Here is a 13718-nt window from a genome sequence, read left to right as displayed (position 1 = left end):
TACTGGACTTTGTTCTTATGGTTAAGAACAAGGGAGATATAAATGTAAGAATTCATTTGGGAGTTTTCTACAGTTGTCTTGACATGGCAATGTTACCCTTTCAAATTATTTATTAAGTAACATCTTAAACATTATCATGCTAGATCTGTCTCATGTTTGTTCTACAGAAGGCAGCCATTGGTGAAAGTAATAAAAAGTAGTCAGTGTAAACCAGGTCTGTATTTACTCCATCACAGAAAGTATGCAAATAAACAGGATGCAAGTAAAGGCTTTAAGAAATGTTTTGTTATAATGTGGTTTCAGTGTTTCTGTACATGGAAATCTTCAGATGCTGGTGTGTAGTGGTTTGGGGTCTTGTGTATGGGGAATGTGCTCCTCCTGACATAGGAAATGAGGTTTTCTATAGGAAATGAGGTTTTCTATAGGAAGTGGGTTTGGGATGGCTATTTAAGCATAGATACTTGCTGATGTATTAATAGATAATGACTACCTGCTTACCCTTTCTTGTACATTCTCCTCCCCTTGCTCAAAAACTTATTAGGATTAACTTACTGGTTTTCCCTGATTGCAACAACAAGTGGCATTCTTCCTCTGAGGAAACAAATTTGCTACCATGCCCATCAAACAGTGCTGCTTTTATACTGTCATCCTTTTCATTTAGAAATTTTTACACACCTGGGAAAATATAATGGATCTGTCAGTCATAGAATAAAAACCACCTTTCTTCCACTTGATTTTGTTCCTTTTCTTTTTTTTAAATTTATGAAATGACATCTACAGAAAAATTGTCAGTTACATGTTGAGGGAAACTGTAAGAGATTTGAACAGATTGTTTTCTTCTTGGAGTGGTAAATCACAATTGTAATTGAAATTGTTCTGAAAGCAGGAACATGTTCATATGTCAAGCAGGAAAGCCAGAGACCAACCAAAGTTTTAGCAATAAAATGAAAACATTGAAATGTTTTAAATTTAATCTTATTCTGTGATTTAACTGAAAACAAGGCCACCTAAGTGCAGGCAGCAGGATACCCCCTTATCAAGAAAGGAATATTAAAAAGCTGCTCAAGACACAAAATGTTTCTTCAATGTAATAACCTGAGTTTAGAGTCTCAAATCACTCTTTACTCAATTGATGCCAATTTTTCTTACTGAGCTTTTACATTTGTACTTTTTTTGACAACCCCTTAATAATGTTAACAAACATTGCCTTATTGCAAGTTATACATTTTGGCAACTACTAAATCTTTTAAATGGGACAATGTATGTACAAACAAATCTGTGGTGGGCTGCACTTACAGGAAGCTGCAGTTTCTAAATGCCAGCAACATTATGTTGTGAGCTTTATACCATAGTAGGAATCATTTCTAGTTCCCAGTTTAATAGAACAGGAGCAGTTTTGACAGTGTAAAAACATGTGCAAAGGGGGATAAAAAGTCATTACTCTTAACAGTAAGTCAAAGTATCTTTTCATGAGCAGATGCTTTTGCCCATCAGTAATAAAACATACCCCAGTACAAAAAAGATCATTACCAGATTTTTAGGGTCACTGAGTTACAATTCAGTTGTGAACTGGAGTCCTGTGTACACAGACAAACAGACCCACTTCCTGGCTGAAATGTTCCAGTGCCTTCTCAAAGGCTTTTAAAACTTTCTGTGGAAAAGATGCCTATTGGAGAAACACGATTGGTTTTTGGGTTGATTTATTTGGTAGCTGACAACAGGAAGTCTTTGGAGGTTGTTAGGTGGATGTGTAGGTATTTTATGCAAAGAAATTTCTTGTTTGCATCCTGATCATTGCAGTTACCTTATCCTCTGAAGGGTTACTTTGTCAAGTATTTAGTTCTGTCTGAGGTTTCTCTGAAGGTGTATTTCTGTATGTGGTAGTAAAGACTTCTGAATCACCCTAAGAAATAGACCTGTAAACCATGAAATGCCAGAAGTATTTTCTTTTGTCTTCACTCTGGATATTTCTTTCTACTTTCAGTGCACTGATTCATCTAATTTGCCTTTTCTATGCATCTGTCATGGTCTTTCTCTTCATGTGTTAAACATTAATGCAAACAAAATAGAAAAAGAATCTCAGTTGCTTTTCAAGTTGCTTTGTAGTTTGTCCTCAGACTTCAGTGAGGGAACAACTTAATTGTTCAATACTTACCAGCTTACTTTGCCCTGCATAATTTTGCCTTTTCTCAGTCCTTGATATTCTCTTGACTTTTCCACAGACTCACATTTCAAGACTTCCTCCTGGAGCTGTGGCAGGACAGTCCGTGGCAATAGAAGGAGGGGTTTGCAGGCTGGAGAGTCCAGAAAGCAGCTGATTCTTCACTTCATTGCAGAGAATGTGAATGACTCTTTGTACAATAAGGGTTTTTTTGTGTTTTAACAGATGTTGGAAATTCTGCTTTTGTTTTATACTCCGTATTGCAACCATGTGCACCCCAACTTGAGACAAGTGCTGCTGTAGTTTATGTTCTCACTCTGTGAATGGGGGTTGTGTGCATGTTCATTTTGTCCCATGAATAAAATAGGAACACTCCCCACTTGTGCAAAGATCATGTATAATTAATGATTGCATTTTCATTTTTCTGTGTTGAAAGATAACCAAAAGTTAAGAAAAAATAATTTAAAGATAGGGTCGCAATTGTCATTCATATTCTAAATTTAAAAGTAACAGGCCTTTGAAGTGGCTTTATAATTATGCAAAAAATTATTATGGTTTCTAAGTTTCTTAGTGGTTTAAGGAAATCCAGAGGCGTTTTAAACATGAGTTGGTTTTTTTCTCTCCAGTAAGGAGGATTTTTTCGTTGTTCAAAGAATGGTTTCAGTGAAACAAACTAGAGCAAAATTAAGGCTCAAATTGTTTTTGAATAGTCTTATAGGTCATATCTGTGTTCCCAAACCAAGATGTTAATAGCTCCAAGCTGTATGTATTGCAAAAAGCTCTATGAAGATAATGTATCGTTACGCAGTCTTTATGTATAATGGAATATTACCGTGTAAATAAGAAAACAAAGTTTATGGAAAGATTCGATATTATTCTTCACTTCTGCTTTAAATCTATTTTTAAGAGAGGTACAGAAATGAACATATTACTGGATGGGAAGTGCAATGTGTATCAAGTGGCTGGTGGGAGGTCTGATACTGAGCTTTCGTGTTGGTAAAGCAACTTCCTGGTGTCCAGCCGCAGCATGGGTATTTATATAACTGTGTGTAATATGGATGTACTGTGCAGAACTTTACTGTAACTCTTTTGATACCTTGAACAAACCTGCAGTGTAAAACAATGTAATCCTTGTCTGCCTCGTGAAGCATTGGCAGCTGAACTGTCACTTGTCACCGGTTTGGCTATGTGAGCCGGGTTGCCCAAGTCCTAAAAGCGAGTTCTGACGTGAAACCTTCCACTCAGTCCTTTTTCCTTCACAGCACTGGCAGCAATAGAAGACTTTTGTAATTGATTCATTGTCCTGATAAGTATGCCAAAGAGAAACTAAAATAGTTCATCCTTTTCCCTGGTGGATATTTGATAATTCTGTTTTCAGAAATAGTGGATGAATAGATATTCAGACTGTATTTGCTTAATCAGGCATTGTACTTGCCTGTTTTGTAATATTGTGCCTGCCTATAACAGACATACTTGACTGATGAAATGGTTATATTGATTGTAGTACCAATCTTTCATGGAAAAGAATAAAATTTTTTTAATGGCCTGAGTTAATTTTCACTATTATACTACAACATACATTGAGATACTGTCATCTGTGTATGGCTTTTAAATTGTGACCTCAGTGTAGCCCTGTAGTTGAAGATATTTCAATACAGTTCTATAAATAATATAAAACAGCAGCTTTCCAGATTGCACAACAAGGGAGTGGAATGTGCCTGTCTCGAAACAGTTTGTGCTGAAATACAATGCTTGAGGTTGGATCCTCAGTGGTACACTCATGGTCTGAGGAAGTGAAGGACCCTTCACTGTGTAGTGAGTGAAAAATTGAAGATCATGTATATGGGTTTGTACATAGCCCATTTTGAAAATGGCCTTGTTGTTAGAAAAGCTAAAGGAACAGTGTTAGCCTGCTTTTATTCTAAAAGTGCTTTTCTGTACTGACATCCTATAGAAATTTTGGCATAAATTCACTCTTTCATGCCATAAGCTTGTAAAACGTAAATTCAGAAATGCTTTCTTCCCCTTACTTGCTTAATCTCTCTTTTTGGAGGTTTGGATTCCAGCATAGGATTGTTGTGGTTTGTTTTTACTTTGTTTTTGTATCTATACAATACTCCAGTCAATTTTTTTTTTCTTCTTTTTGATGCAGAGTTTTCTACCTAAGGTGGTACATACGAGAAGAAAATCATCTTAGCATGTATGACTTTGGTATCAGTAATTGTGAAGACTGACAGGAGCAGAATTTCCTGTCAAACTCCCACTTAAACCAGTGAAATATTTTACATGACCTTAATTATGCATCTAATTGTGCTACTAGTTCTATTTGGAGCTTAAAAGAGGCTGATGAAATATAGATGGTGAGGAGGGGCACTGCAATGGCATGTTCTGTAAGCCCTGTGTGTGATGAGTAACCATTGCCACTGGCATAGGCAGATACAGCCCAGGAGGAAATGACACAGTGGGCAGCAAGAGCTGCTGAAATTATAAAGGAAGGGTGAGCAAAGGAAATACACAGAAATAAATTTTGAATGCTGTCAATTTTATACTCAAAGACACAATTACGTGTCCTAGAGGATCAGCAGACAGGTTGGTGCCAGACTAGTCCTGTTCAGTCTTCAGCCATAATAAATTTTCTTGCTTAAAGTTTCTAATAGGCTAAACCAAACCTGACAGATAACCCAGTTTTGTGTTACTTTGCTCCTGTGCCTTAACAGCATGAGCCTGCAATGAGTGATTTCAAAGGGCTCCAACTGAGCAAGTTATGGAAGACAGGCTTGTTACACTTAAAAAACTTCAGAGGTGATTTGAATTCCAGTTGTGGGGATATTTTTTCTTGTTGTTGGTTGGTTGGTTGGTTTACAGTTCTGTACAAATGAAGACTATGCTCTTCTGCTTGTAAATTAATTTCTGGAAATGCTGTGGCATTTGAGAGATTTGACTGAGGTGGAGGATGAGAGGACTTAGGGGAACTGCAGCCATTCACCTGTGAAGGGCAGTACAGAAGATGCTGTGAAAAGGAAGCCTAAAAGAAAACAAAGCTGGTAATAAATCTAGGGTTACTAGCAAGGTTGGGGTAACTGCTGTTGTTGCTTAAAATGTGAACTAAAAGCAGAATACAGAGAAAGTAGCCAAAGGAATTGGTGGTTATGGCATTGCAGGTACAATATTTCACAGTGGCACGTGGTAATTGTGCAGCTGGAGTCTTTGTAACCCAGTTTTGAGCAGAATGATGCTGGATTAGATGGGAAGCTCTCAAGTGTGCTATGAGACTTTAACATGCTTGTTAAAGTGAAGGCTTGCAATTTAATGATTTCTTTTTCTTCCAGTTGTGGTAGTTGTTTACTTTGAGTCAGTGAGATATATGAAGAGTTCTGTCATTCAGTGGTAGCAGGATTTATCTGTTGAAAGACACTGGAATCGCCAGTTTTTACAGCTTTGTGTGTGCAAATAACTGAGCACCATCTCCTCAGTTTTTACAGCTTTGTGTGTGCAAATAACTGAGCACCATCTCCTCAGTTTTTACAGCTTTGTGTGTGCAAATAACTGAGCACCATCTCCTCAGTTTATACAGCTTTGTGTGTGCAAATAACTGAGCACCATCTCCTCAGTTTTTACAGCTTTGTGTGTGCAAATAACTGAGCACCATCTCCTCAGTTTTTACAGCTTTGTGTGTGCAAATAACTGAGCACCATCTCCTCAGTTTTTACAGCTTGTGTGTGCAAATAACTGAGCACCATCTCCTCATTCTCAGAAGGTTTGCCCCTCTAACAGAATTGGGATCAGTGTAATTCTGGGTGGCTGACATCCCGTCCTCTTAGTAGAGAGTCACTTTTTCATATTAAAATATGACTTAGGCAAAGAACTTGGTTTTCAGGTCAGCTTGGTTGATAGGAGAAGGTTTAGGAGAGAATTGAAGAGTTGAAGGGAAAGTTTATACTCTAGCTGGGTAAGGAAATCAAGGCTATTGTTAGCAGAGGATACAGAATAAATTTGCCAGCAGGGGAGAGCAGAAATCAATGGAAAGTGGTAAAGGGAAAACAAAATTATTTTGAAGGAAAAAAAGAATAAGAGACAGTAACCAAGAAACCTGGGTTTTCAAGGAATTGGTAAATCCTTCACATGCTATTAGGGCTTGTCTTCCAAGGGATATTTGAAGAGACAAAGCATGAACTGCTCCCTTACACTTGGTTTTCACGTGAAAGATTTGTTTTGGTTTACAGCAAAGGGAAGACAAACACAATTTCTGTGGCTTTTAGCCTCCGTGTAGTGTCAGCAGAGGTTTTGTAGATTCCTTGCAGGAGGGTTGGGACAGGGCCACTGCTTCATAGCAGAGGCCAGATCTGCCAAGAAATGCTGAGAATCTGTAACTTGCAGGAAATTGTGTTGAGATTTTAAATGGAAGCTTGTGGCAAAGGACTTGGGTAGTGGGTCTGAGGACAGCATTACTGATTAATTAAACTTGCCTCTTTTCTTTTTGCTCTTTTTTTACAGGAAAGCTTGTGGGAGGTTTTGCTACTGTAAGAGCCCCCTGCTTGATTATTCACTCTGTTGGGAGATAACACAGAGATAAGGAGGATTGTACACTGACTTTTACTGGTTTAGATTTTACAGTGACACAGATTAGATTGTACACATTCCACATAACCTGGGGCCTAAATCCCCATAAAGACCATTAGCATCACTTGACAGGGATTTAAACACAACAGATGTGTCTTGTTACCCACTCCTGTGTGCCTAATGAAGCAAAGAAATTGTGTTAGCATGAGTGGCAGGTACAGTGGGACCTGCTTTCCCTTGGCCTCGTGCCTAAACCATCCCACCTTCCCTTACCTCTGAGGTCTCAGTGATGATGTGGTATTGCTGCAAATGTCCACTAAGCATAGGGACAGAGACCAGCTAAGCTCATCCTTCTGAAACAAAAAAGCCTTTCAAAGTGAAATGCCATTTTCAGAAAGTGTCACTTTGGAGCTCAGCCATCAGCTTCAGTGGAGCCAGGATGTCATCCTTGAAGGTATTAATCTTAGAGCACTCCAACTTTATGGGTCCCTTAATGCCAATACTGAAGGCTTCAGAAATGAGGTTGTGTGAGATGTTTTGTTGACTCATACTTATTTTTTGGATTATCTGGGAATATCTATTGGGTGTGTAGGGCTGCAGCAAGCCAAATGGAAGAACCAAACCACAGACTCCTCTGGGCAAATAATCAGCTGTAGCTGAGCAATGACTGCACTAAAAGGAGCTAAAGGCCTCTCAGCACTGTTTCATGATTTACAAGTTTTCCTAAAGCTGATCATTTCTGCAGTCCTGGTTTCATTTCAGGTCTGTGAGTGGTATCAACAACAACCCATCAGAACACAACCTTGGGCAAGGATTCCCATGGTACAACTCACTTGTGGCAAACCACTGTGCCCCCAGTAAGTGCCAATAAGCCAGGAAACCAGCCTGGATTGTAACATCATCTGTACGTACTGGACCTGTGATAGAAATCCTACTGAACATAGGTTTTGGAATTTTTTTCCTTAAAATGTGAGTTGTGACTGATAACAGCCACACAATGCAATTTTGTGTTGGAGATCTCCCAGTCCTGCTCCCTGTCAGTTTGAGATTTGACATCAAATTGTCCATGCTTGAAAACACTGCTGCTTTTTGCAGCTAAGAGTAAACTCTTTTGTCCCTGGTATTCTGCTGTGGACAGGTGCAAAGGCCCTGGCTGTGAGAAGCAGGGTGGATAGCAAGGAGTGAGAAAAAAATGTGAGAAACAGCCCCACAAGCCCTTCTTGCAGGAGGGTGCAGGATTTATGGATGAGGGAGTAACATAGAGTCTGGGAAAGAGAATATGGGGGAAGGTGGTGTTTTAATTTGTCTTTGTCTATTGCTATCCAAACCTATTTAAATTAGCCATACATTCAATTGATTTTCCCCTAGTTGAGTTTGTTTTCCCTATGCTGACACCAATATCAATTATGTCTGCAACCATGATTCTCTTCAGGATTATATCCAAAGGGTAAAATTTTGCAGGAAATATTCTTCTGGTAGGTTAATTTTTGCTTGGGCCAGGAGGCTGAATTTTTTTGGGCCCAGCAGCTATATGACTGTGTAAAGGAAACACAGGAATGCATGGCTGGAAGAGGCATGGGGAAAACAAAAAGACTTGTCTTTTGCTGATGTTAAACTGGGTATAAAAATGAAACTGCTCCCATCATCCCACTCACTGTGATTCTTCTTTGTGTTGGATGTTGCTCTTACTGCTTCCAGTCCACCCCTGGCAGTAACTGCTACAATGCACCATGGATCTTGTTGGGAAAATATTGCCATGTTTATAAAATTGAATTTGTGGCTGATTTCATGGGAATCAATCCTAGTGAAGTACAATTCTTGATCCGATAAAGAAACAGTTTCTAAAATTTGGAGGCAGTGAACTCCTCTGGGGAGATAAGAACAGGCTGAGGCTTGAGGTAATTAATGATCAGTGATGTGCCATGATGGCCTTTGAAACTAATTGTGTGTCTGTGGAGAGGAGGGATGTTGTTTCAAACCCCATTTTATTGTATCAACATGTCACCTAATGTCCATGAAAGAAAAATGCCATGGCACAGCAGAGAATGCTGTATGATAGAGGATTTGCAATCTGTTGCAATTAGATGACTGCAAATCCATTAATTCCTCAGGAAAAAAAGTTTAATGGATAGAAAAACCATTATTTTGAGTATTTTATTTGCATATCAAAAGAATAGTTATTCCCAGATAAGTTTCAAGAATCTTGATCAGCATTAGGGAGGTACCTGAATTAGGAAAGAACTCAAAAATAAGGAAGCACCCAACTAAAAATGATGAACAGAAACCAGACAAATAGTTCATTGTTAATTCACAAGGGGCAGAAGGCAATGAATTACCCTGTTCTCCAAAGTGTGACAGTTTTAATTCAGGTATGAGCTAATGCTTTTTTCTTCTTTTGGTACTTTTCTGTTTTACTTGTTTTCAGTTTTGAAACTAAGAGGCCTTTGCTTTTGCCTTGCTAAAGCATTTTCACTTCAGATATCTCTAAAGTCACGCAAATGAATTTAAAACAAAGATGCTTTTCCTTCTGTGGGGATGCCAAGCCCAGGTCAGGTAGTCAATAGGAACTAACCCTGCAGAGAATGGCACCCAAATGCATTCAGGTGTCTGAAGAAATGGGTAGGCTTTCAACACTCCCTGTGCTTTGGCTTCAGACTAGTTCAAATTCCAACCCTTCATCCATTTCCCTGCAATAGAACGAGCCCATGTTAGGTGGTCCCACAAATGGCACACACAAAGTGGTAAAAGCCTTTCTTTTACCCCTCCTGGGGAGGTCAGGAAGAAAACAAGAGCTGTTGATTCTGTTTTCCTCCCAGACTAAGCTGTACCTCTCACCTTGCCCAAGCCCTGCCCCCAGGACATGTCACAATGTCCTTGGGATGCTTTCTGAGTGCCACAGTTTGGAGATTTGCTCTCAGGGCACTGGGAGTACTAAAGCCTGTATCCATCACTCTGATGCTGTTGTCCCTTCTGCATCACTGCCAAGAATCAGCAGAATAATTTGCCTGGGAAAACGCTTGAAGTCTCCACTTTAAAAAAGTCAAAGACTCCAAAAAAACTACATTTTGATGGGGTTTTTAGTAATAACGGTGGCCAGGGTGGCTAGTCAGTGTGATTAACTATTCCTTTGGAAATCCTAGGTGCAGGTTCTTTCAGGCCACTGGTCTCCTGAATTGTATGTGCATGTGTTGTTTTTATTCATGTCCACTTTATGTCCTGTTCTCTCTGCTCTTTTCTTCTTTATTTTCTCTTTCTCCAGCACCATCACTTGTTTCACTTGAATACTATTAACAGAGGGTCAATAATTAAATTTCCCCTGTGAAATGAATGTGTGTGGCTAGAAAGAACAAGGAAATATATCAAGTTCCTGAATTGAAAGGAGACTGAGGAGTCCCTTGAGGATCCATGCCAAGAAAAGCCTTTGTACAGGACTTTTTTCCCACTTGGGGCTAAAATGTAGGTGGCTGTGAGCTCTGTTGGCACAAATGTGGAGGTAACCAGGCATTGTTTGATCCAGTGATTACAGAACAGCTTCATTCACAAATGAGAACCTTTTAAGCTGGTACAAAAGTTTTGAAATTTTATTTCTATTTATTTCCCCCAGCTTTTTGCGTATTTAATTTCTCACATTTTTCCCCTCTCAGATTTTTTCACAACTGGTAAAAATCACCTGCACAGGAATGTATTGCCAGTCTTACACTGAATATTACCTGTAGAAGGCACTGCAATCCCTGCTGGCAACAGGGGACCTGCTGAAGGGGGCCCAGGAGTCATCCCTGCTTTTTGTACTTTCTGGTGATTTTATTTTTTCTGCCCTGAGAATTCCCCATCAAAGATGTTGTTTCATGCAGTCCTTTTGCAAAGACCAATACAATGTTCATGTAATTTTGCCATGGAAAAAATTCTTTATTCATGACATAAAAGTAGATACAATGACTTTTTTTATCAGGGCTTGTAAGAGAAAGACCACATAAGCTTTTGCTTCTTTGCTGAAACCTTTCATATGGCTGGAAAGAAGACACAAGCCCTTTTCCCTTCCTGCTAACTAATTCTCCTCACCTGAAAATACCAAAAAGGAAAAATTCTTTCAAATGAGAGCTGACATCTCCTCCTCATCTTAAATATTCTGATTATTTCTATCTCCCATGCAGACAGGCTGCAAGAACTTGTTCTTATTAGTCACGTGCCAGTGAGGATACCAAGGACATTTTGTTTTAGTCCATCTTGTCTAACTTGACAGTGGACTTCATAAGTTTAGCTAAACAAGGTAAGTTTATTTCTCGGTGAAACAATGCAGCTCTCAAATTCACTGTCTGTGCATACAAATCCAGAAAGGGTCACCTGCTGTTGACTCTTCCCTTTTTCTGCCCTCCTGATAGCCTGCTGCTCCTGCATCCCTGCTTTCCTGGTTGCTGGTGAGCTCTGGAGTCTTCATATTGTGCTTGTGGCCTCAGCTTAGGCAAGGGGGCTCAGCTGAGAACTTGGATCCATCTCCAAGGAGATGATGGGTGGAAGCTCTCTGCCATGCCCTTGTTTCCAGGCTTTGAAGTCTGGGATTAGGCTGGGGAAGGAAGAAGTCCTGCATGATAAATCCTTTTGATGTGAAGCTCTGGTGGGTGATGGTGTGAGTTCAGCTCAGGACTTTGAGGCTCCAGCCTGTGCTGAAGGGCTGTGATGAGCCCTTCCTCTCTCCTGGGACAGAACATCCTCACATGAAGGGATGGAGAAATCCTGGGATTCCCCCATTCTGGGCTATAGCTTTGTTGACAGGCTTATTTTTCACTCGAGCATAGTAAATAAAGCTTGTCTCCTGCTTGGAGATGATTCATCTCTCATTATGTTCAATAATTCAAATTCCATGCTCGGCTGCTGCTTCCCCTGCGCTCTGCCAAAGTGAGCGGTCTCTGCTCTGCACAGCTCCATCTGTTGGCACTGCTTTGCCATGTCAGAAAAAGGCTAAAACACAATAACCCTTCTCCTCCTTCCCCCCCTTCAGCAAGAAGAGCATCCTTTTTGCTGGGAATGTGAAGGAGATGATAGACAGGGGGCATGGATCTCTTGGGAAAGTTCCTGCATCCCTGGGCTCCCCTGCATCTTCAGCATCCTTCAAAATCAGGAGTGCCCAGTGCCTGCTGAGCATGCTGCAGATCTGGGCAGTGATGGGGTGCCCCCACACAATTTCCTTTGGTTTTCCAGCCCAAACTTGCCACAGCAGGCGCAGCAGCAGCTGCCTGCCAAGGGCTGACAGGGGCTGTGCTTGCTGGAAGCAGAGACAGTGGCAGTGGCTGATGATGTGGAATGGCTGTGGGAGCTCTGAGCCCTGCCCATGCACACAGACAGCTGGGAGGGAGCTGCAGCAGCTGCTGGATCACAAGAGAAAAGAGGCAGCAGCCATCCCTACACAGTGCCTGGCTGGGAGCTATGGAAAGGACAGCTCCAGTCCTCTGGGCAGCCTCCAGTGAGCAGCAGAGCCAGGAGATGCTGAGCCCCATGCCAGACCCTTGGGAGCTCCCTGCTCACAGAGGGCTCTGCTCCAAAACCAGGGGCCAAGGACCAAGCTGGTGTGGAGATTGCTGGGGAGGGAGCAGTGCTGTGGGTGGCTTGGATGAGCACAAGGGATGGTGATCACCAGGGGTGAGGGATTGCAGGGCAGGGCAGCCATGGATGAAGGTTTGGGCTGAAACACTGGCACAGGTTGCCCAGACAGGTGGTGGGGTGCCCATCCCTGGAAACATTCGTGGTGAGGCTGGAGGGGGCTCTGAGCAGCCTGGTCTGCTTGAAGGTTGCTCATTGCAGGGGGGCTGGACCAGACCTTCCTGGAGGGTGGCTGTAGTCGGGTGGGGTTGGTCTCTTTCTCCAGGCAGCAGCTGACAGAACCAGAGAACACAGTCTCAAGGGAAATATAGGTTGGATATTAGGAAAAAGTTTTTTACAGAAGGGGTGATAAAGTTCTGGAATGGTCTGCCTGGAGAGGTGCTGGAGTCACCATCCCTGTATGTGTCTAAAAAAGACGGGATGTGGCACTCAGTGCTGTGGTTTAGTTGAGGTGTTAGGGAACGGGTTGGACTCGATCATCCTGAAGGTCTCTTCCAGCCTTGTGATTCCGTGGTTCTGACCTGTAAATGTCCCTTCCAAGCCAAGCCGTTCCCGATTCCGCAGCTCGGAGCGCAGGTGTCCGGCTGCTGCTATGTCAGACCTGGCCACAGGAGGGTACCACAGGCAGGGACACGCTTGCGGCTGTGCCACTGACACACGCCGGGTGTTAGCAGCACCGCATCTTGCCGCTCATCCCTCTCCTGCCCCGCCGCTGCACGACTGGGAGCGAAGCTGTGAGCGGGGCTCCTGTCCTGGGCAGAGCATCAGCCTGATGTGTCTCATGTGCACATGAATCCCAACTGAGTTTTCTCCCGCGGCTGCTGGGAATCTGCCGGGTGAAGCCATTGGTTTTGGGGGGGCAAGCCAGGAGCTGGGACTGCCTGCCTCTTCCCACCCTGCCCTGGCTGGGAAGAACTGAGAAGAGGGACTGAGAGTAACATGGGCTGTGCAAAAAAAACCCCAAAATACCGATGTTTTGGGGTTTTTTTTGTTCAACAAGAATGTTCAACAAGAACGTGTTGAATTTCAACCTCCCTGTTGCTTGGGGAGGTTGAAATTCAAGACATCCTCCTTTCCTCCTAATACCTGCCCTAAATCAACCCTCCTTCAGTTTAAAATATACTTTGTCCTATTGCAACAGGACCTGCTACAAAATGTATCCCCCTCTTCTTTAAAAGCCCCCTTTAGGTACTGGAAGGGATTTGAAGGCTTCCCTGGAGCCTTCTCTTCTCCATGAGGAGAACAAGCCCACCTCTCTCAGCTTGTTTTCACAGCACAGGTGCCCAGCCCTCTCTCTGATTATCTTCAAGGCACTGCCCTGGACCTGCTCCAAAAAGTCCATGTCCTTCCTGTGCTGAGGACTTGGATGCAGCACCCCAGGTAGGGTCTCAGCAGAGTAAAA

At 42.0% G+C, this 13718-nt stretch overlaps 1 protein-coding gene across 3 annotated transcripts in view; it reads left to right on the top strand.

Moving 5' to 3' along the window:
• TASP1 (taspase 1) overlaps positions 1-13718 on the top strand; it is a 107088-nt gene that overhangs the window by 74320 nt on the left and 19050 nt on the right. For 2 of the 3 annotated variants that reach the window (XM_059840659.1, XM_059840658.1), the window contains exon 14: positions 2223-3710. The exons of the other annotated variant lie outside the window; for it this stretch is intronic. In XM_059840659.1, coding sequence (XP_059696642.1) covers positions 2223-2318 — 96 coding nt within the window. In that variant the 3' untranslated portion in view covers positions 2319-3710. Of the gene's footprint in view, positions 1-2222; positions 3711-13718 lie in introns of those variants that run through there. 3 annotated transcript variants of the gene reach the window in all.

Source organism: Haemorhous mexicanus, chromosome 3, assembly GCF_027477595.1.
Source record: "Haemorhous mexicanus isolate bHaeMex1 chromosome 3, bHaeMex1.pri, whole genome shotgun sequence".
Lineage (NCBI taxonomy): Eukaryota > Metazoa > Chordata > Aves > Passeriformes > Fringillidae > Haemorhous > Haemorhous mexicanus.
The sequence above is the reverse complement of the archived record's forward strand: the minus strand, read 5'-3'. Positions and strand labels throughout refer to the sequence as shown.